Here is a 20,978-nt window from a genome sequence, read left to right as displayed (position 1 = left end):
ATCGAGCTCTCACTAAGAACTCCTGTGAAGCGTGGAGCTAGAGCGTGGGTACGGGTGGTGGGCTCTGATGTCGTAGTAGAGGAACTGTTGTGGGCAATGGATTCCGATGTGGATGTGTGTACCACAAAGAAATCTGTGATGGCTCTCTGTGAGGTGTCCTGTCGGAGCCGGGGCTGTCTCTCAGCATGCTGGCTCAACACTACATCCCTGTGTCGTCTGAGCTCCATCAAGTACATGCCCAAGCACCTTTGATCCTCAAACTGTATCACCCGCGTGAGTGGTCCGAATCCCTCTCAGACGAGGCAATGGAATCTCCCTGGTATCTCATAGTAAGCCGGGCAACTGAACATATCATGGGCCTCATCCTCTACTGCTCCTGTGGTATATACTGTGCATGTCCTCTCCTCATGTGGGATATCCCCAGCTCTGCTAGTCTCTACTCTGAGAGTGAGAGAGAGTAGTTCAAGACAACACAATCAAACTATAAACAGTTTTTGTAACAAGACAACCCAATCAAACTATAAACAGTTTTTGTATTAATGAGCAAAAGCTGTGTGTGTACAAGAGCTGAGAATCCTTCTTACCAAGAAGGTGAGAATGGCGATCAGATAAGCTAAGAATTACTCCAAGCTGAAAATTGAATTGGTGACTTTACAAGAGAGGCACATGGGCTTTATGCATATGTACATAGGGAGGTTAAGGACTGAGGAGGTGGCTGCCCTTTTGAGGAGGTGGCTGACCATATGTGAAGGTAGCTGCTCGACAAGTCAATGCCATGTCCGCATGACATCATCATGTGCCACGTCGACATCATCATGTGCCAGTGTACCATGTCATCACTGTACGTTCTGCTTGGGTGCTCTATATATGATCATGGAACTGCCCGCCAACAGTGCTGTCATCTATGTGCAAGGTGGTCTATTGTTTGGAGGTCTCACCTGATCTACCTCTTATTACTTTCTTTGATTTTTATTTTTAGTACCCGTGATGATGTATTTCATGGACATGATGTAACCTTTTGGGTGATTGTCACCAGCCTGGACATTTCCCAGTCTGAAAGGGGTCTGGTGGACTCCAAGATGTTTAAATATTTGGAAAGTACAAGCTTTGGGAATGGGGGATTATCCTAGAATACGAAGGACCACACTCCTAAAATTTAGGAGAGTTGCTATTTTTGGCCCGAATCCGATGGAAATTCTGTTCGCGTCATTACATCTGGAATTAAGCAAATACCAAGAGTGGGCAAAGTGCCTATGACAGAATGTCTACCAGTTGGGATATTTTTAGAGATAAAGTTTATGGAAGGACCCATCTCTTAGATTGGGACATGTGGCAAGAAAGTGGACCAAAGTGAGACAAGTGGCCTGACACTTGTTAGAAAGTGGATCAAAGTGAGACAAGTGGCCTCACACTTGTCACTTCAGCTATTGTGTGGCTCTCCACTTGTCATTGTAACCTTCTCTTGCCATTTTAGCTCATGGGAGGCCCAAATCTATAAATTGGAGCCCTCTCTCTTCATTAATGAAGGCTCTCTTGCTGCACACTAGCCTCTACCACTGTTACAGGCTGCCCTAATGATGGCTACTCTCTTTCTCTCTCTGTTGAAGGCTGCCCATGAAGAATACTGACTGTTGGGAACTGTTTTGGAGGCTTCCATCGCGAAGAAATACTGAAGGCAAGGGTATTTAATCATTTATTATGATTTCTAGCCATTGTACTTGTTGCACCAGCATTTGTACTTGCTGTACCAGCCATCGTACCGACTGTACCAGCCACTGTACTTGCTGTACCAGCCACCGTACTGGCTGTACCAGCCACTATACCTGCTGTACTAGTCATTGTACCTGCTACACCAGCATTTGTACTTGCTGTACCTATTGTACCAGCCATCGTACCAGCTGTACCAACCACTGTACTTGTTGTACCAGCCATTGTACTTGTTGTACCGGATGAATGGAGAGTTGTACTTGCTGTACCCTTTCTATTGCATGAAGACCCGTGGTTTTTGGGGAAGAATCACTCGTGTTGGGCTGCGTTATGGCATTTGTATATGGATAATCCGGCATCTCCTGCGGGGAGAGTAAGGCCCTCAAAGCTTGTACATGATATTATTCTCCTTGGGTAATAAAATACTCCAAGGGGGGGGTCGGCCCATTCCGGCCTCTATGCGGTGTCACGTGTGCAAGCTCCATTTTCAGCATTTGTGGATGTTTTGTCCAGCTTTTATGTTTTATGCAAAGTGATGATGGATATGTGTTAAGGCTGTGGCCATGTTTAAGTGTTTTAATATGCATTGATGGTATCAACAAGTGTGTCAAAGGCCCTAGTCCCCTGGGCACCCGCCGCGAGTTTCAGTGATAGCTCGACACTTTGTGTTTTGGGACCAGATCTGACATTTCAGCTCTTATTACTTTCTTTGATTTTTACTTTTAGTACCCATGATGACGTATTTCATGTACATGATGTAACCTTTTGGTCTCATAGGTCATTTTGGCCTTTTGTAGACGTTAATACAACTTTCTTTCTTTCTTTCTAATGCTTGGCAGTAGTCTGGAGTTATGAGGCTTCTGCTTGGGTTGGTAAGTTGTCCATTGTGTTCTATTGTTCGAAGGTTTCACCTGAACTACCTCTCATGTGCTTGAGGGTGATTTGGAGTTCTGAAGCTTACGCTTGGATTGATGAGTTGTCGGTTGTAACGGGAGGCGGACGTGTGTATTGGAATTGTATAAATGTGAACAAGATACTGAGCACTTAACACTTGAGCATTACAACCACAAAGCTGAAAATGACAGTACACCACATAAAGGGGCCGATGATAGGCTGACCTCCCCCCTTTAGGTTATATTACCAAAAGAGTCTGCAAAGTACAAGATTACGGGTGCCTGGGGATACAGCACCAGCCTGCACCTGATTCTTCCAAATACATCATGAATGAATACATTTTAAACAAGAGAATCTGTAGGTACATCCGCCCTACACACAGGTACATCTGCCTTGCACAAGCCTCTTCACAGGTACATCCGCCCTGCACAAGAGTATCACAATCCTCACAGGTACTCCGCCCTGCACAAGATATAAATGGATCTTTAGCCCCTGTTTCCACGCGAGAAACTGATCCAGAAACCTGTGTTCTCCGCGAGCAAGTGTCCCCAATGCTTGCCCTAAGCACCTGTTACATTAGGAATCCTTGAGACACATCCATGCTCACATATTCCATTGCTGTCCGGCCTGTTTTGTGCAATAACCAGTCCAAAACAGCAACTTTCTATCGCGAGAAATCCACTTGTAAAGGGTCCTACAGCCCTGTGGAGGTCCCTAGAGCTGTCCTGTACTGTCCAAGTTGACTTTGGACACCTGTAACCAGCCCAAAACTCGCAATAACCAGAAATTGCAGGTCTGAAATTTACCAACCAGCCCTTTAGAAGAGTGTGGGGATCGTTGTCCAAGCTTGTGTGAGTCTGGGAAGCAAGCAACCAGCCCTGTAGCAACTCCCAAAGCTCCAACCAGCTCTCCAATGTGTTGAATGATGAATAAAACAGTCCAAAAGGCCTCTTGAGGGAGGCGCCTTTTTCCAGTGCCACCTAAGGGGCCTGGTGGGTACACATACTGGTTGACAAGTGTCCCCATAAGGTGTCCAGGTAGGTGTCCAGCCCATAGTGCTCCATTTGTCCTGTTTGTATAAGTTTAGGTCCACCAAATGGGAAATGGCCATAAGCTGTCCGGACTTCATTAATTTTGGTCCAACCAAATGCGAACGCATTATAAGTTGTCCGGCCACTTATTAATGAGTGTGGACCTGCAAACCAATGAACTTTAGTAGTAAATGAAATAAGCTGTAAATTGAGTGTGGTCGCACTTACCACCTGCAAAACCCATAAGCCCACAGTTTTAGGCCCAAGCAGGAGTGCACACACGTGTCCACAAGGTGCCCGGGCGTCCCCGGTCCGTCGGACTTCACAAGCCAAAATAACAAGCATTGTCCAGGCAGCAAGACAATGTCACACAAAGTAAAATAAAGTTATGGCATGCATCATTTATGCATTGTGCACATGTAAACTTGGAGAACCACCTATCATCATTCTTGTACTTGAAAATATTCCGCCTGCCATCATAACACACCATGTGTGCATGGCCGGAATCCACACGGGCACCGCCCGAAAGTCCACAAATGTCCTGCCATGTCCTTGGACTCATATGCATCCACTCATATGATCCATACACATACCCAGGTATAATACATACATGCATCCGCATGCTTCTAGGCCTGACACGCATCCGCATGTCCCTAGAATATAGGGGTTTGTGACATCCCCCCCGCTTCTAATCAGTTGACCGCAACTGAAAAGCCTCTAGATAGGCCTTCAAAAGATCTGGGTAATCCTCGAAGTAGGCCTCATCCATCCATTTCGCATCCAAAGCTGAATAATTCTTGAACTTCACAAGGTACCTACGAACAAGTTTGCCTCCCGCAAGCTTTCGTTCCTTGTGAAAAACAATCTGTTCAGGTTGAAGAATCTCTTCCAGCTCATCCACCTCGGGTGGGTCTTCCAAAACCGGCTCAAACGGTGTTGGTCCCACATAAGGCCTCAATAGGCTCACATGAAAAGCATTATGCATGTTCTAATGATCTGGGAGTACAAGCTGAAATGCAACATCATTGATCTTCTCCAAGATCTGAAAAGGTCCATAGTACCTGCTGGAAAGCTTAGGGTACTTTCCCTCTTTCCCTGGCCTCTTCCGAAGGCGTGCCTTTTCAAATTTCAGCAAGACCCAATCACCTTGTTTGAATTGTACATCCCTTCTATGCTTATCAGCTGCCTTTTTAATCTTGGTTTGAGACCTCTCTATGGCTGTCCGTACCTGTGCAAATGTAGTATCCAAGTCTCTGACATACTCATCTGCTGCAAAAATCTCATCCTTTGTACGAAGGATGGGTGGTAGTACCACCTTGTCATAGATAATCTCAAAGGGCGCCTTGCCCGTAGAAGTATGTACCGTATTGTTGTAGGCAAACTCCACAAGTGGTAAATACTTCTCCCAATCCGATTTGCGGTCGGATACATAAGATTTCAGCAAGTCGAGGACGGCTGAATTTGCTATTTCACTTTGCCCATCTGTCTGTGGATGGTAAGCTGATGAGAAGTTCAGCTTTGTACCCATATTGTCAAACAATGCGCGCCAAAATAAGCTTGTGGTTCTAGGATCTCTATCCCCCACAATAGATTTAGGCATGCCATGGTGTTTGAATATCTGTGCCAAAAACATCCTAGCCATATGATCTGGCTTTATTGTCTTGCGCACGGGAATGAAATGTGCCTGCTTGCCAAACCTGTCAATAATGGTCCAAATAGCATCATTTCCCTGTGGCGTTCTTGGCAAATCCATAATGAAATCCATAGCAATGCTTTCCCATGGTTCATTTGGTATAGGCAAAGGCTGAAGCAATCCAGGTGCTTTATGTCTGTCAAACTTGACCTTTTGACATACCATACATTCACGTACATATGCTTCAATATCCTTGCGAACATGTGGCCAAAAGAAATACCTCTCCAAAGCTTGTGCTGTGGCCAAAATGCCTCTATGACCTGCATATGGAGGAGCATGGCACTCATCCATAACCTTATGGCGAAGGTTCTTTACCACACACATACGATTTTGCATCATGAGATATCCATCTCTTATGACATAAGATGGGACAGCAATACCCTCTTGCAAATCAGCCCATACATGTGCAAAATCCTCATCCATATGATAAGTATTACGCATATCCGATAAGTCCTCATGGTATGCAACTGTAATAGCATGAACCTGTGGTCGTCTAGATAAGGCATCTGCCACCACATTCTTTTTCCCTGGAGTGTTTAAAATCTGAAAATGAAACATTGAAAGGAAATTTGCCCATCTCATATGCTTCTCTGAGAGCTTACTTTGAGTCAAAAAGTATCTCAAACTTTGATGATCAGTTTTGACCATAAAATCAGCCCCTAAAAGATAGTGTTTCCAAATAGTAAGGGCATGAATTACAGCCAACAACTCCTGCTCATAAACCTGTAAGTGAAGCTCTGCATGTTGCAAGCGTCTGCTCTCATAGGCAATGGCATGTCCTTCTTGGTTCAAAACAGCCCCTATGCAGTCCCCACATGCATCACATTCTACCACAAAAAGTTTGTGCAAATCCGGAATAATGAGTACCGGTCCCGAGATGATTGCACTCTTCAACTTTTGAAAGGCATCTCTCTCTTCTTGTGTCCATTTAAAGATTGCTTTCTTCTTCGTTAAGTCATGTAACGGAGCAGCAATGAAAGCAAAATGCTTGATGAACCTCCTGTAGTAAGCACATAAACCAAGGAAGCTCCTCACTTCATGGACTGATTTCAGCTCTGGCCATTCTTGCATGGCTTGTATCTTTGCGGGATCCATGCGCACACCCTCCTTTGATACAATGTGACCAAGATAGTGAATGTCTGTGAGGAAGAATTCACTCTTTTTTGCATTTATGTAGAGCTGATTTTCTTTAAGCTCTTTAAACACAATAGCCAGGTGCTCACGATGTTGGGCTTCATTCTTTGAGAATACAATAATGTCATCAAAGAATATACCTGTGAACTTTCTATGCTTTCTGAACACCCTGTCCATCATCCTGTTGAAGGTAGCGGGTGCATTTGTAAGGCCAAAAGGCACCACCAAAAACTCATAAAGACCAAAGGCTGTCCTAAATGCAGTCTTGTGTACATCTTGAGGTGCCACTCTCACTTGATGATACCCACTCTTGAGGTCTATTCGGCTGAAACATGCCGAACCTTCAAGCTTGTCCAAGATGTCATCAATGCGCGGAATCGGAAACCGATTCTTGATGGTTATCTTATTGAGGGCACGATAATCAACACACATCCTGTAAGTACCATCCTTCTTTTGAACAAGAAGTACCGGCGAGCAATATGGCGAGGAACTAGGTCGAATCAAACCCTTTTCCAAAAGTTCATTCACCTGTGCCATAATCTCTTCTTGTTGACTAGCACTCACCCTGTATGGTGGCCTATTAGGTGGAGAGCTACTGGAAATTAGATCTATGCAATGATCTTGCGGCCTCTCTGGTGGCAACCTTACTGGCAAAGCATTCGCAAAACAATCTTTGAACTCATTCAAAAAATTAAGCTTGTCTTGATCTAATGTACTAACATCAACACTAGAATGTTCAATGGTATCACGTACAAAAACCAAGTAAGAACAAGCTGATTTCTTTATTGCCTTATTAATTTGTACATGGCTTACAAGAGGTATGGTACTTCTAGTAGTACTAGCATCTATAGAGTGCTCACGGCCTCTATGTACAAAGCTGATTTTCTTCTCTTTGTAAGCCTTAATAGGCTCTAAACGGTGATGCCAGGGCATCCCCAACAAAACATCACAACCTGTAAGAGGAGCCACTAAAAAGCTCTCATGGTCGAGGTAGTCCTGTATATGTACACGGAGCTTACCGATGACCGGAGTTACATCAACCTGTTTGCCCTCAAAGGCGGCATCTGCATTCATTTGCATTCCCATGTCATCCACATTGAGACCTATGGCGGCAGCCATCTGTACGGATATAAAGTTATCTGTGGAAGCATCATCAAAAAGAAACAAAGTGGGCTGATCCTTCAATTTGCCCCAAGCCTTGCATATGACTCTACTCTTGGGCTCATGCCCTGTATTACCCTGCACATCGGGTACAACATTCACAAGAGGCTTTTGCACATTAGGCTCAGCATTCTTAGGATTTTGTGGGCATTTAGGATATATATGATCTTTACTGCCACACTTAAAGCATTTTCCAGCCTTCCTGTACTCTTCCAATTGCTGTTTTGAGAGCCCAAAATTGTGGTGTTTACCCCCCGGCTTCTTTTCGGAGTCATCCTTTGCATCTCGGCCATCTTTGGGAGCATTCTTAGGTTGCTGTCCACCCTTTTTCTGGTCATAACCAGCCCTGAATTTGCTCTTGTTTTGACCTGCAAATGGCTTATTTGTGGGTGCTTTTATGTGCAAGTTCTCTGCAATCATGGCTGAGTGTATAAGCTCTTGTATGGTCTTATTTGGGTACACTCCCAAGCTTTGTTGGATAATGTGATGGAGCCCCGATTCAAACTTTCTCTTCTTCTCGTCCTCTCCAATCTTCATGAAGGGAGTAACCTTGAGAAGGACTTTCCAAAACTTTGCTATGTATGAAGCAACGGACTCTCCCTCATCTTGGGACAGCCAATCCCACTCCTTGCGTACATCCTTTGCAAAGTTTGGTGGTAAGAATTGATCATAAAACTGAATTTTGAAAGAAGACCAAGTTGGGGCAGCACTTCCATCAAGTATTTTTGCAAGCCACCAATCACTTGCCGTATCCTTGAGATGCATTCCCACATGCCTGAGCATAGACTTTTCCGAAAAGTCTTCATTGCAAAAAGCTATCTCAAACTGTCTAATGAAAGCAAGTGCTTTGGTAGAGTCCATCCGTCCCTGAAAGTTTTCAAATTTTACATCCTTGTCACCGGACTTGAACTCTCGAGGCTTCTTCCTTCTATATGCATCCCTATGTACATCGTGTTCATCTGCATGATGATGATGCCGCGATGAAGATTCACGATCCCTCTTCGTTCTCTCTTGAGCCACACTCTCCAAATGAGTGGAAAGCTCAACACGAGAACGGACATGTCTTCTTGGAGCAAAGCGGGAATGAGTAGAGGATCCCTCATCCTTACTCTTCTCTTGACCTGCATCAAGCCTAGCACCAGGGACTCTTGTCCTTTCAGCATTTGGCACTTGCTGTGCTCTTTTTGCTTGTTGTGCATCATGTGCACCGTCACGGGCAGCCATGAGGGGTGGCTTCTTGAAAGCCAAACTACCATCTGCTTCGGTATATACATCACCCTTAACCATTAGGTATGCAAGTGCAAGCTCTCGGGGTTTCTCAACATCCATTTCCTTCGCAATTGCTTCAAAAGTGACTTCATGTACCGAAGCCTTTGCCTTCGCAGCCAACACCCTTTGTACATCCGGGTCATTTTTCAATGACCTAAGCTCTTCGGTTTCAGCCCTATAGCGTCGCACTTGACGCCTCAAAGATTCCAAATCAGAATGCATAGTGTCATGAGTACCTGCATCTCCATAGACATCATTGCCTGCAGCATCTCTTGCATCCTTTGTACCATGAAATTCACGGTCCTGTGTGTTCTCCACACTGTCAGAAATGTGGCTGTCCATGACACTCAAATCAGGTCACCACTTATGATTCCAAGCCTCAGACCGTTTTCCAATGAGGGGAAAAAAACTGAGCTCTGATACCAATGTAACGGGAGGCGGACGCGTGTATTGGAATCGTATAAATGTGAACAAGATACTGAGCACTTAACACTTGAGCATTACAACCACAAAGCTGAAAATGACAGTACACCACATAAAGGGGCCGATGATAGGCTGACCCCCCCCCCTTAGGTTATATTACCAAAAGAGTCTGCAAAGTACAAGATTACGGGTGCGTGGGGATACACCACCAGCCTGCACCTGATTCTTCCAAATACATCATGAATGAATACATTTTAAACAAGAGAATCTGTAGGTACATCCGCCCTACACACAGGTACATCCGCCCTGCACAAGCCTCTTCACAGGTACATCCGCCCTGCACAAGAGTATCACAATCCTCACAGGTACTCCGCCCTGCACAAGATATAAATGGATCTTTAGCCCCTGTTTCCACCCGAGAAACTGATCCAGAAACCTGTGTTCTCCGCGAGCAAGTGTCCCCAATGCTTGCCCTAAGCACCTGTTACATTAGGAATCCTTGAGACACATCCATGCTCACATATTCCATTGCTGTCCGGCCTGTTTTGTGCAATAACCAGTCCAAAACAGCAACTTTCTATCGCGAGAAATCCACCTGTAAAGGGTCCTACAGCCCTGTGGAGGTCCCTAGAGCTGTCTTGTACTGTCCAAGTTGACTTTGGACACCTGTAACCAGCCCAACACTCGCAATAACCAGAAATTGCAGGTCTGAAATTTACAAACCAGCCCTTTAGAAGAGTGTGGGGATCGTTGTCCAAGCTTGTGTGAGTCCGGGAAGCAAGCAACCAGCCCTGTAGCAACTCCCAAAGCTCCAACCAGCTCTCCAATGTGTTGAATGATGAATAAAACAGCCCAAAAGGCCTCTTGAGGGAGGCGCCTTTTTCCAGTGCCACCTAAGGGGCCTGGTGGGTACACATACTGGCTGACAAGTGTCCCCATAAGGTGTCCAGGTAGGTGTCCAGCCCATAGTGCTCCATTTGTCCTGTTTGTATAAGTTTAGGTCCACCAAATGGGAAATGGCCATAAGCTGTCCGGACTTCATTAATTTTGGTCCAACCAAATGCGAACGCATTATAAGTTGTCCGGCCACTTATTAATGAGTGTGGACTGCAAACCAATGAACTTTAGTAGTAAATGAAATAAGCTGTAAATTGAGTGTGGACGCACTTACCACCTGCAAAACCCATAAGCCCACAGTTTTAGGCCCAAGCAGGAGTGCACACATGTGTCCACAAGGTGCCCGGGCGTCCCCGGTCCGTCGGACTTTACAAGCCAAAATAACAAGCATTGTCCAGGCAGCAAGACAATGTCACACAAAGTAAAATAAAGTTATGGCATGCATCATTTATGCATTGTGCACATGTAAACTTGGAGAACCACCTATCATCATTCTTGTACTTGAAAATATTTCGCCTGCCATCATAACACACCATGTGTGCATGGCCGGAATCCACACGGGCACCGCCCGAAAGTCCACAAATGTCCTGCCATGTCCTTGGACTCATATGCATCCACTCATATGATCCATACACATGCCCAGGTATAATACATACATGCATGCGCATGCTTCTAGGCCTGACACGCATCCGCATGTCCCTAGAATATAGGGGTTTGTGACATCGGTTGTGTTCCATGTTTGTGTTATGACCACAATAATCAGAGTGCTAGAAAGCATGAAATCCATGGTGGCATGGGATGTTACATCACCGCTTAGCATATTAAGTGTGAATGGTTGTCCACATTGATGAGGTTCTTGTGTGACAACCATTATGCCAAGGGACTATATACATATACATACATACATACATACATACATACATACATACATACATACATACATACATACATATATATATATATATATATATATATGGAAGGATAAGCTGTCTCTCTGAAACTCCTATTGGTGATGTTTGAGATAGAGAGAGGGAGAATTGACACATGTGGAATTCTTTTGATTATTGGGATATCATACGGATCATTTGGAAACATCGTGTTGCAAGATCAAATTAACAGCTGGTGGTGTTGCAGCTCACACACTACATGTCGATAGCATGCATATCTGGTAGGTGCAATGGCACAGACTATGCATGATTACCCACGTGGGCTGGCGGGTGGCAATAAGCTTTGTTTAAACTCCCACAAATGGCAGTGACTTTGAGGATTGTGAGGCCTTGATGTCTACCCTAGCCAAAGTGGTACAAAGCAAACAGCAAGGCCCATAGTGATTCCCGTATAACCAACATTCTCTTGTCGGGGCCGGCAAATATGTGGAGGAGCTATTGTGCAACTACTACAATGCAAGGCTATCCCCAAGGGCACTAGCTACGGTCGCTAAGGGAGGAAAGCGCACACAAGCAATGCGCTCAACAGATCACAGGCTTCCCAAAACCCTTGTGTATGAGTCCACACCCTAACCCGGAGAGGGAGAGAGTATTGCTAAATCCAATTAATGATGCATGATGGTGAGATAAGGACTGAATCGTTTTACAACTGTTCAAGGAAAGGATTTTTTTGTTGATTATACATTGATCATTATGTAAACGTATTTGTATATCAAATGCAGGATTTTTTTTAAAGCATGCATTTTTATGCAAGTTGAATATAATTTTGATTGGTACAATTGATTTCTGTTTGAGATTGCCACGGTTCATGGGATCTAAGCCATTGTGGTTCATGAGAGCAAGTGGCAATTGGCTGAAGGAGCTGAAGTTGTTCAAAGTACAAGTGGTCCAAGAACGTGATGAACTAAGGAAGTTAATGCGTGGCTGCAGACTTGCATAAGCATATAAGTTAACGGTGAGGAATCAACTTTCCTTTGATTTATCATACCACTTATGGGGATATATATTCCTCGAGGTCAAGAGAGCTTCATAGGTTAAATGGGTGAAGAATCAAATGTGTTGCATTGAAGTGCACACTATGTTAAGACAAGAAGACTTTTGGGGTCAAGTAGATCCATGAGTCCATGGGGTGATTTGTGAAGACACCTTTGGATTGTGTAACGGAAAGGCCATGGTAAGGTCAAGAGTTTCATCTTGGTGATGCCAAGCTTTTTTTTTCCCTAGGAAAAAGATCCTTCTAATAGTTACCGATAAAATAGCCTTGATGGCTAAATACATACTCGTCCCCAAATGGGAAGTGAGAGTCAACATACATAAAAGGAGGATGCTCTTCTCATCCGGTTGGCCGCTCTGGGAGGAGGAGGCTATCTCATACAATGGGTGGAGGGGGAAACAACCACATAGGTGGTCTGTAGTGCCAATTGGGCTCGCCACCACTATCAGTAAGAAAGGGACCATGGTGTCAGATCCTCAGGAAGGCCTCTCGACGCTTCTGATACAGTCAGAGCCACCTTGTAGCTTCCCCCATTGACCATGGAGGGAATGAATGATGTTGAGCTAGATGTTCAGATGGATTCCGCTGGCAGGGTGAGGGTGCCTTTGATGGCCTCACTGCATTGAGCTCTCCAGATGTGCCATGCAGCAATCCTATTCCAAATCTCCCATCTCTAGCAAGAACCTGAAGTCTAGTGACCTGTAGGTGGAGCTGGAACTAACATATTGCACTAATACGAAGGTGAGAGACCCGAAGGACTAGTCCCCTACCCTCCTCCTCGTATGGCATGACGACTACTGCCTTAGTGACCCAAGCAACCATGCCCCACGTAACAATGCGAGCGGGGGTCTGATCCATAGTGAAAATGCATAAGATCCGTTCCCAAACATGGTGAGCCTTCGGGCAATCCCAAACACAATGACGTTGAGGCTCCTGGGCATGGCCACACCTCGGACATGATGCTGGTCAACCCTAGTGATGTCAAGTTGGTTGGCTAAGACAGTGCAAATTTCATTCCTTGGGTGGAAAAGAGGTGTTAGTTAAGTTGGTGTCATAATGTGAAGTGGTGCTCATGAAAAGTTGCACGTTGTGTTAAGACAAGAAGACTTTTGGGGTCAAGTAGATCCATGAGTGCATGCGGGGTGATTTGTGAAGACTCGTTTGGATTGTGTAATGGAAAGGATCTAGTGAGGTCAAGAGTTTCATCTTGGTGATGCCGAGTTGACTAGCTAAGACAGTGCAAATTTCATTCCTTGGGTGGAAAAGAGGTGCAGAGTATCTCTTGGATTGAAGTGCACACTATGTTAAGACAAGAAGACTTTTGGGGTCAAGTAGATCCATGGGTGTAAGGTCAAGAGGTTCCTCTTGATGATGCCAAGTTGAGTGGCTAAGATAGTGCAAATTTCATTCCTTGGGTGGAAAAGAGGTGTAAGTTAAGTTGGTGTCATAATGCCAAGTGGTGCTCATGAGAAGTTGCAAGTAGCAACACGGCTTCCTGTCTTAAGAGAAGGGATAATGTTTCTTTGATATGTGTTTGATAACTTACTTCTATTGAGGAGAAGTTTGTCCAAATTTATTTGGTATCATAATTAACCTTTCTATGGTATAAAAGTGGTACTTTGAATTCTACAGTTCTATGAGGTGAGCATGAATTCTAGTTACTTATGACAGTCGTGTGGTCTTTTCTAAAAAGCCAAGTAATCTATTTAGGAAAAAATCACCAAGAAAGTGTAGAGTTGCACAATATGGAATGCATGTGAAGCTTGTTCTAAGAGTTGAAAGAAAATAATTGATTTTGAGGCTTGAAGAAATCCTTGGAGACGTAGAAGTGATAGAAAGTGATGAACAATGTTTGGAACATGGAATTGATTGGTTTTTGAACAAATCAAGCTAAATCATGAAGTATGCATGATTTTGGAACGAAGAGCGAAACAATCTTGATATCATATTCTTCAGCTTCCTAGTTGGCATTTGTCCTTGCGAAATGCAACTTGGAAAGCAAGCTTGACATGTGAGTTGTCATCTTGTCCAATGTTTGTCATCGAGGTCGATGCTTCCTAAAAGGGGGTGAGAATGACATGCTCCCAATAATTGTGGGGGCATAGGATGCCACATCACCACTTAGCATATTGAGTGTGAACTCTTGTCCGTTACTAGTGAGGTTCTTGAGTGATGACGGTTATGCCTTGGGACAGTGTAATGCATAGAACGGGGACCAGGAGCACACAAGGGGGCATGTGAGTATGATTTAATCAGTCAAGTGCACACTAGACGCCCAGAGGTCACTCGTTTATACATGGATGGGAGGTTAAACTATCTATGCCATTCTAGAGTTTCATGCTTTTGGAGTACTCGTCATCTTCTTATTCTTCACATTTGTTGCTCGAGTGCTGAGTTCTAGGGTTAGGGTTTTGACCCTTACAGATTGTCTATGTGTATGTGTGTTCTTTGGTTTGGTGCTTAGTTGCAGTGTATTCTAAATGGCTGTACCCCCCCCCCCCCCCCCCCCCCCCCCCCCCCGGCGTCCTTTCGGCAATCAAGAAAAATTAAAAAATCCTTGACTCTTTTCTCTACATACGGTTGCTGTCAGCTATAGAAGGGTATTCTAAAAAGAAAAAGAAAAATGGAGGGCAAGGGAGCAAATTGTTGCTAAAAACAAGCAGAACCAGCATTACTGTATTCTTGTTTGGCAAAGAAGGTGGTTTTTTATCTGTCAAGAGAGTTAGGGGTTCTTTCTATGCTTTCTAATGCAACCTGTGTGTGCGCTTTGTGTGGCATGCTTAAGGTAACAGGTTTTGCATTTAATTCTAATTTACAAAGAGATATTAGGGTTTATTCACCTTGAATGAATTGAAAGGTTTTGAATTTAGTTCTGATTCACAAAGAGCTGCCAGGATTCATTCAGTTTGATCACCTTGAATGCAGGGGTGAAACACTTACATCGATTGCGAAAAAATTCAAAACAGCAGTGCAGTCCATTGCACTCTCAAACAAAATAGTTGATCTTGACTATCTACCTGCTGGAAAGTTATTGCTGATACCATTGCAGTCAAGAAACTCTGATGAGGTAAGTTTGCTTCCAGTCCTTTTTCGTACTAATATAATAATGTTTTTCTGAATGTGCTATTGGGCAGTAGTTTATCTATTAGACCACGGAAAATCAATTTGTCCCTGACCAACTATCCTTCCTTCCAAAAGGAGAATTTCTTTCCCCATGCTTATTGATGGGCTACACCAGCTGTCCTTGCACCCTATTCATATACTGGCTGCTTAGCCATGTTAATGTCTCTACAAGTAATTCAAGCATCTGCCTATGGTTGCCACTGTCTAACAGCCTGCCAAAAAATTACTTTCCATCTTCTAAAATGAAAAAGCACTCATTTCATCTTGTTACTCAAGAATTCAATGTACTCTTAGATGCACGATTACATGCACAATGGTGCAGCCAATGACTAACCTTGTGATAGTAGCCACACCCATTATATAGTAAGAAATAAAAGTGAAAATACAAACTGATAAGAGTTAATGGAAGTGCCCTATGGACGGAAAAATTCCAAGGATGCATGTGGTGAAGATACGAGATCAGTCAATCTGATACAACCCCTATAATCTCTGAGCACTATTACACAGGTATGCAGCCAGATTTAACCCTATCCAGCCAATTAGTGATTGATTGCTTCAATTAAACATATTGGCAGCTCACAAAATACACAGAGGGTCCCACCTTCCTTCTTGCCTCACCTCCCATCCTTGACTTAGCCTTTTCGCATGTCTGACTTCTCTAGCCCCTTAATAGTATCTCATCCTCAGAGGCTTCTATGACATTCAGGGCCTGCCTAATGCTCGCCACATAGCCAACTACTTTGCTAAGGCTAAAACCCCCTTCGGATCTTTCACCTTAATAATGCTATTAATGCCTCTGGGAACCCCCCCGTACAAAATCGCATTGGCCACCTCAAGCTTCAGCTCTCTAGTCTCCCTATCTACATACCTGTTCCTAGGGGAATCCCATAAATACAGGTGATATAACACATTTTTTTAAATAGAAACAAGATCCTTGTATTAGTTAACAAAGAACAACCTCAAAGGCTAGATACAAACTCGCCTCTGTGTAGGGAGAGAGGATCAAAGAACAAATAAGGGGGAAGGATGCACTTCTCCTCTGGCTGGCCACTCAATGAGGAGAAGGCTATCTCATACAAGGGGTCGGGGAGGGAATAACAACACAGGTGGTCTGTAGTGCCAAGTGGGCTCACCACCACTATTTGTGAGAAAAGGACCAGGTCACCAAAGCCTCAAGAAGGCTTCCAGATGCTTCCGCATACGAGTTCCCCTACTGTCCGCGGAGGGTATGAATATTGTCGAGCCAGATGCTGTTGATGTACTCTGCAGGCAGAGTGTGGGTGCCTTCGATGGCTTCGCTGCGTCGAGCTCTCTAGATGTGCCATGCAACAATGCTATTGCAAATCTCCCCTCCCATCTTTGGCTCAAACAAGGAGTCCAGAAACCAATAGATGGGGCTGGGACTGGCACTATTGAGATGCGAAGGTGAGAGACTTGAAGAGCTAGCTCCCCACCTTCCTCCTCATAAGCCATGACCACCTCAGTCTCAGTGGCCCAAGCGGACAATACCCCACGTAATATACGGGGAGAGGTCCTGTCCATAGTGAAGCTCTCAAACGTCTATGGCGTTTAAGAAGTAAACATCTCGGCATTAATCATCCTTTAAGCCCTATTCATACCTCTCAAGTGATTTATGTTGTTTATAATATTTATGATAGTTCTTTAATGTATGTTGGTCAAACTTTTAGAACTTCTTTTATTTGTTCCAAGAGCACGTTAGAGAAGCTAGAAGAGTTCATAGGAAAAGCTCTTCTCTTGAAAGTGTAAAACCTTTGTATGCAGGCATAGCGAAGTCAGGTTTTGAATCTTTTCAATGTTTTCCTATTGAGCAAATAGAAGGCGACTTCAGAAATGCCAAAGAATTTTTCAAGGCTGCATGGCCAAGAGAACTTTTTTTGGATGAGAACTTTGTATACTTTCTTCCCTAGAGGATATAATTTGGAAGGCAAATCCTCATCTCGTAAAAGTCAAAAAATTCGCAAAACTCCCTTGATGTGGAGAAATCATCCCAAACCGAAAATTTTACTTATGTCTTCTCACTCTAGTAGAGGGGTTTGGATGCTTAAAGCCTCTTATAATTCTTCTCTTCCTGGTCCTGCTCTTCTTCTCTCTCATTCCGCTATTGATGTAAATGGAGAACATCTTCCAACCTTAGAACAAGAGTATCATCATGACATAGAAGTTGAAGGTATAGTAAACCATGAGGTAGAGTTTGTGAGTGCTTCAAATAGAAGAGTTTTTGCTTCTAGAGACTACAATCAAAGATTATTACACTTGGATAGGATCATGGCTTCAGGTCTTTTCTCTTATAAATTTTTTGACATGTATAATGTCAAAAATCTCTTTAAAATTCTTTATACTTTAGAAAACTTTTCTTTCGAGGATCTGGGGATTAGTAGATCTCATAGCATTCAATTAAGGTTTTGTTAGGTAAGTATCTTAAGTTCAAATTCTCTGCTCTGTGTTCTTTTCCTGTGAAAAAGGATTTGCTGATTATTGTGTTCACTTCTCCCGATCTAGATAAGATAGGTAAGTATCTTAAGTTCAAATTCTCTGCTCTGTGTTCTTTTCCTGTGAAAAAGGATTTGCTGATTATTGTGTTCACTTCTCCCGATCTAGATAAGATAGGTTTGAGCTCCACTTTGCGTTTACCTGAAGTCATGGACTCTCTTCCTCCTTGTGTCAAAAAGGTGTGGATTCATCCTGTAGTGGCCTTCAAGTACGTAAAAACCTTTAATTATTCAGATATTGGTAGGAACTTGAAGGAGCCTACTAAATCAACCATTGTTAATGGTCAATGTTGTTGTAACAAGGCCGCTTTCTCGTCTTTTGTGGATGAGTCTTTAGGGCATATAGTTACAACTTATTGTTCTATTCTTTCTTCTATGTCGCTTAAAGAGTTGTTTATGAAAGGCACTAAATTTAGAGTTTCCTCTTCGGTTGACTCATCTTTTGAAAGCTATTGATAAGGGTATCTCTAATTTTGTCAATAAGTTAGAAGAGTCTCTTGGGAGTTCAAGGCATTCTTTCTCATTGAAAGCTACGGTTCTAAAAAAGGCCTTTTGAAAACTTATGGAATTCCATTTAAGTACTATTTGCTCTAATGGCAACTCTTTATCTTCAAGTGACTTAATTTCTCTTTGTAAGTTTCATTGAGATTTCGTAATTTCCTATGTAGGCAAATGTTCTAATAATTTTGTGTTTACATGCAAAAAGTTCTATTTAGAATGTTTTGAAAGAAGTTAACTCTTCTACTCAACATATGAAAGTAGCTCTCTCTCGCCCCAAGAGGTTATTGCAAAACACCAAGATTTTTGCAGGGTGAGCAATAAGTTACCTTTTTTTAAATGCTATTTGGAAGTTTCATAAACATCTCAAGAAGCCTAGATTTATTGTTGTGCCTAGTAATACCTCTTTAACTTCGGTCTCAAAATGGTTGAGTAATTGTTTTAACGCCATTTTGCCGAGTGTCCATGAGCTTTGGAGAAATTTGCTTAGAAAGAAGGATATACTATAGATTATAGTTGGATCTTAAAAGATTCAGTGGGAGTGATTCCCGTTGTTAAATTCTTAAACTCTTCTCATAGTCTCACTGAGAACTCTTCTCCTTTGTGCCTTCAAACTTTTGATTTCACTACTCTTTATACTGAATTGGACTTAAACGACTTGCGTAGTAGAATTAAATCTATGATTTGTCAAGTCTTTCATTACAAACTAGAGCACAATAGATACAAAGCTTTGTTGATAGAAAAATCAGCTCTTTATTTTGATTTTTGTTGGTTGAAAAACAAAAACCAAGACATAGCCAAGAATAAAAAAAGATATACTAAGATTGTAGACCAAGATGATATTATGTCTTGGTTAGATTTTGCCTAGATAACCTCTAGATAATCTTAGGCGATTCCTTATTTAAACAAACCATTGGTATTCCTATGGATACTAACTGTGCCGTTTTTCTTACCAACTTTTATCTTTTTACATATAAATTTGAATTTGAATTTATGGAACGCCTAGTTTCCATTGATATGTGTGTTGTCTTTCTCCACAATCTTTGTCAAGTGAGACGTTTTGTTGATGATCTTTTTGTTCCCAATATTCACGATTTCCAAGACTTTATGTATTTAAACCCTACCTCTCTAGGTGGAGGAATTTATCCCAAAGAGTTTTGTGAACTTAACTGCAGTGCAAATAATGACCATTGTTCTTTTTTGGACCTTAAGATTTCTCAATCTTGTGTTGGTTTAGATGTATCTATGATAAATGTTTACAACCCGAGTATTCCAACTTAAATATCATAAGAATGCCTCACTTCACTTCTAACATTTCTAAAATAACTAAATATGGTGTTGTCTCTTCTCAGTTATTCAGATTCTCTCGTATTTGTTCAAACAAGGTTGCTCTTATTACTCAAGTTTGCCAACTCATCAATTTGCTTGTGCAAAAGGATTATCGCTTTAAAAAGGTTTTAAACAAAGTTCGTTGCTTTTTGAATCAAAGTAGATATATCTTTGAGATTTTTGCTTTTGGAATGTTTAAGATTATAAGTAATAAGTTTCGCAAAAATGGGGAGCTTAAAAGTCCATTTTCTGTTTAGATAATTTTATCTCTTAGTTGTTATTTATCATTGCTTCTAGTCTTGCTTAATCATTGCTTTAATAGGGAAGTGATTTGTTTTTGCTAGTCTAGTTGTAAGTGCTAGCCTTCATCATGGCTGAGTCTGCCCTTCACCTCTGGAGAAGTGATAGAAACTCAGCTCGTTGGTCTCTGTATAAAAATTGTGTCCTCTTGGTTAGGACATTTTTTTATATGTAAACCTGCACCTACTCTAGGGCACTGATGACGTGAGTAGGGATGTGTGAGTAGGGATGTCATAGCACCTAGTCCATGCTATGCATGATGATCTTTTTTTTTTTTTTTTTCCGGAAAAACGATCCTTCTATTAGTTAATGAGAAAACGCCATAAGGCTACAAAGCTCACCTCGCAAGGAGGGATAAAACCACAGTGAACACCTGAGCTCCATCCCGTGGCTGGCCGCTCTCTGGGGGGGGCTACCTAGTAGTACATGTGGGAGGTGAGAAAAGCCAAACTGGAGGCCTATAGTGCCAAGTGACATCCTCGCCCCTCGCGGTGAGGAAAGGGCCAGGCTGCCACGTGCGGAGGAAAGCCTTGCGGCGCCCTCTCATGCGGTCCGAGTCACCCTGGAGTTTCCCCCAGTGTCCTCTCAAGGTGTGAATGATGTCCACCCAGAGGGCCTGTATGACCTACGCCGGTGGAGTCGCCTGGCGGTCAATGGCCTCCCTGCATCGGGCTCTCCATATGTGCCAAGCCGTCATGCTGCTGATCATCTCCCATCTGTGCCCGATCCCCTCTTGAGGGGCTGCCGAAGAGAAGAGTTTGGCGTCGGAACCACCGCCATCGCCCTGTCAGAGACGTGGATGGTCGCACTGCCAGGGACGTCCTCATATCCAAGGGCCGGGCCGCTGTCCGTGGCCCAAGCCACCGCACCCCATGTCACCAGCATCTCACCTGGTGAGCCTGCAAAAACCATCTGAGAGCGCGCTGCCAGACCTGTTGTGCCTGTGGGCAATCCCATAAGCAGTGCCGCTGCGACTCCTGTGCATGGCCGCACCGAGGGCAGGACGCTGGGTGTCTGCCAAAAGCTAGCCAAGCCCCCACAGCCAGTCCTCTATGCGTTGTGAGCCAG

The 20,978-nt window shown here is 43.3% G+C and overlaps 1 protein-coding gene across 2 annotated transcripts in view; it reads left to right on the top strand.

Annotated features, from left to right (window-relative positions):
* LOC147606673 (uncharacterized) overlaps nt 1-20,978 on the top strand; it is a 128,431-nt gene that overhangs the window by 68,010 nt on the left and 39,443 nt on the right. For both annotated transcript variants that reach the window (XM_086792059.1, XM_086792058.1), the window contains exon 6: nt 15,076-15,217. In XM_086792059.1, the coding sequence (XP_086648185.1) occupies nt 15,076-15,217 (142 nt within the window). The remainder of the gene's footprint in view (nt 1-15,075; nt 15,218-20,978) is intronic.

This window comes from Cibotium barometz, chromosome 57 (genome assembly GCF_041138505.1).
Source record: "Cibotium barometz isolate CiBa-2024 chromosome 57, ASM4113850v1, whole genome shotgun sequence".
Classification (NCBI taxonomy): Eukaryota; Viridiplantae; Streptophyta; class Polypodiopsida; order Cyatheales; family Cibotiaceae; genus Cibotium; species Cibotium barometz.
The sequence above is the reverse complement of the archived record's forward strand: the minus strand, read 5'-3'. Positions and strand labels throughout refer to the sequence as shown.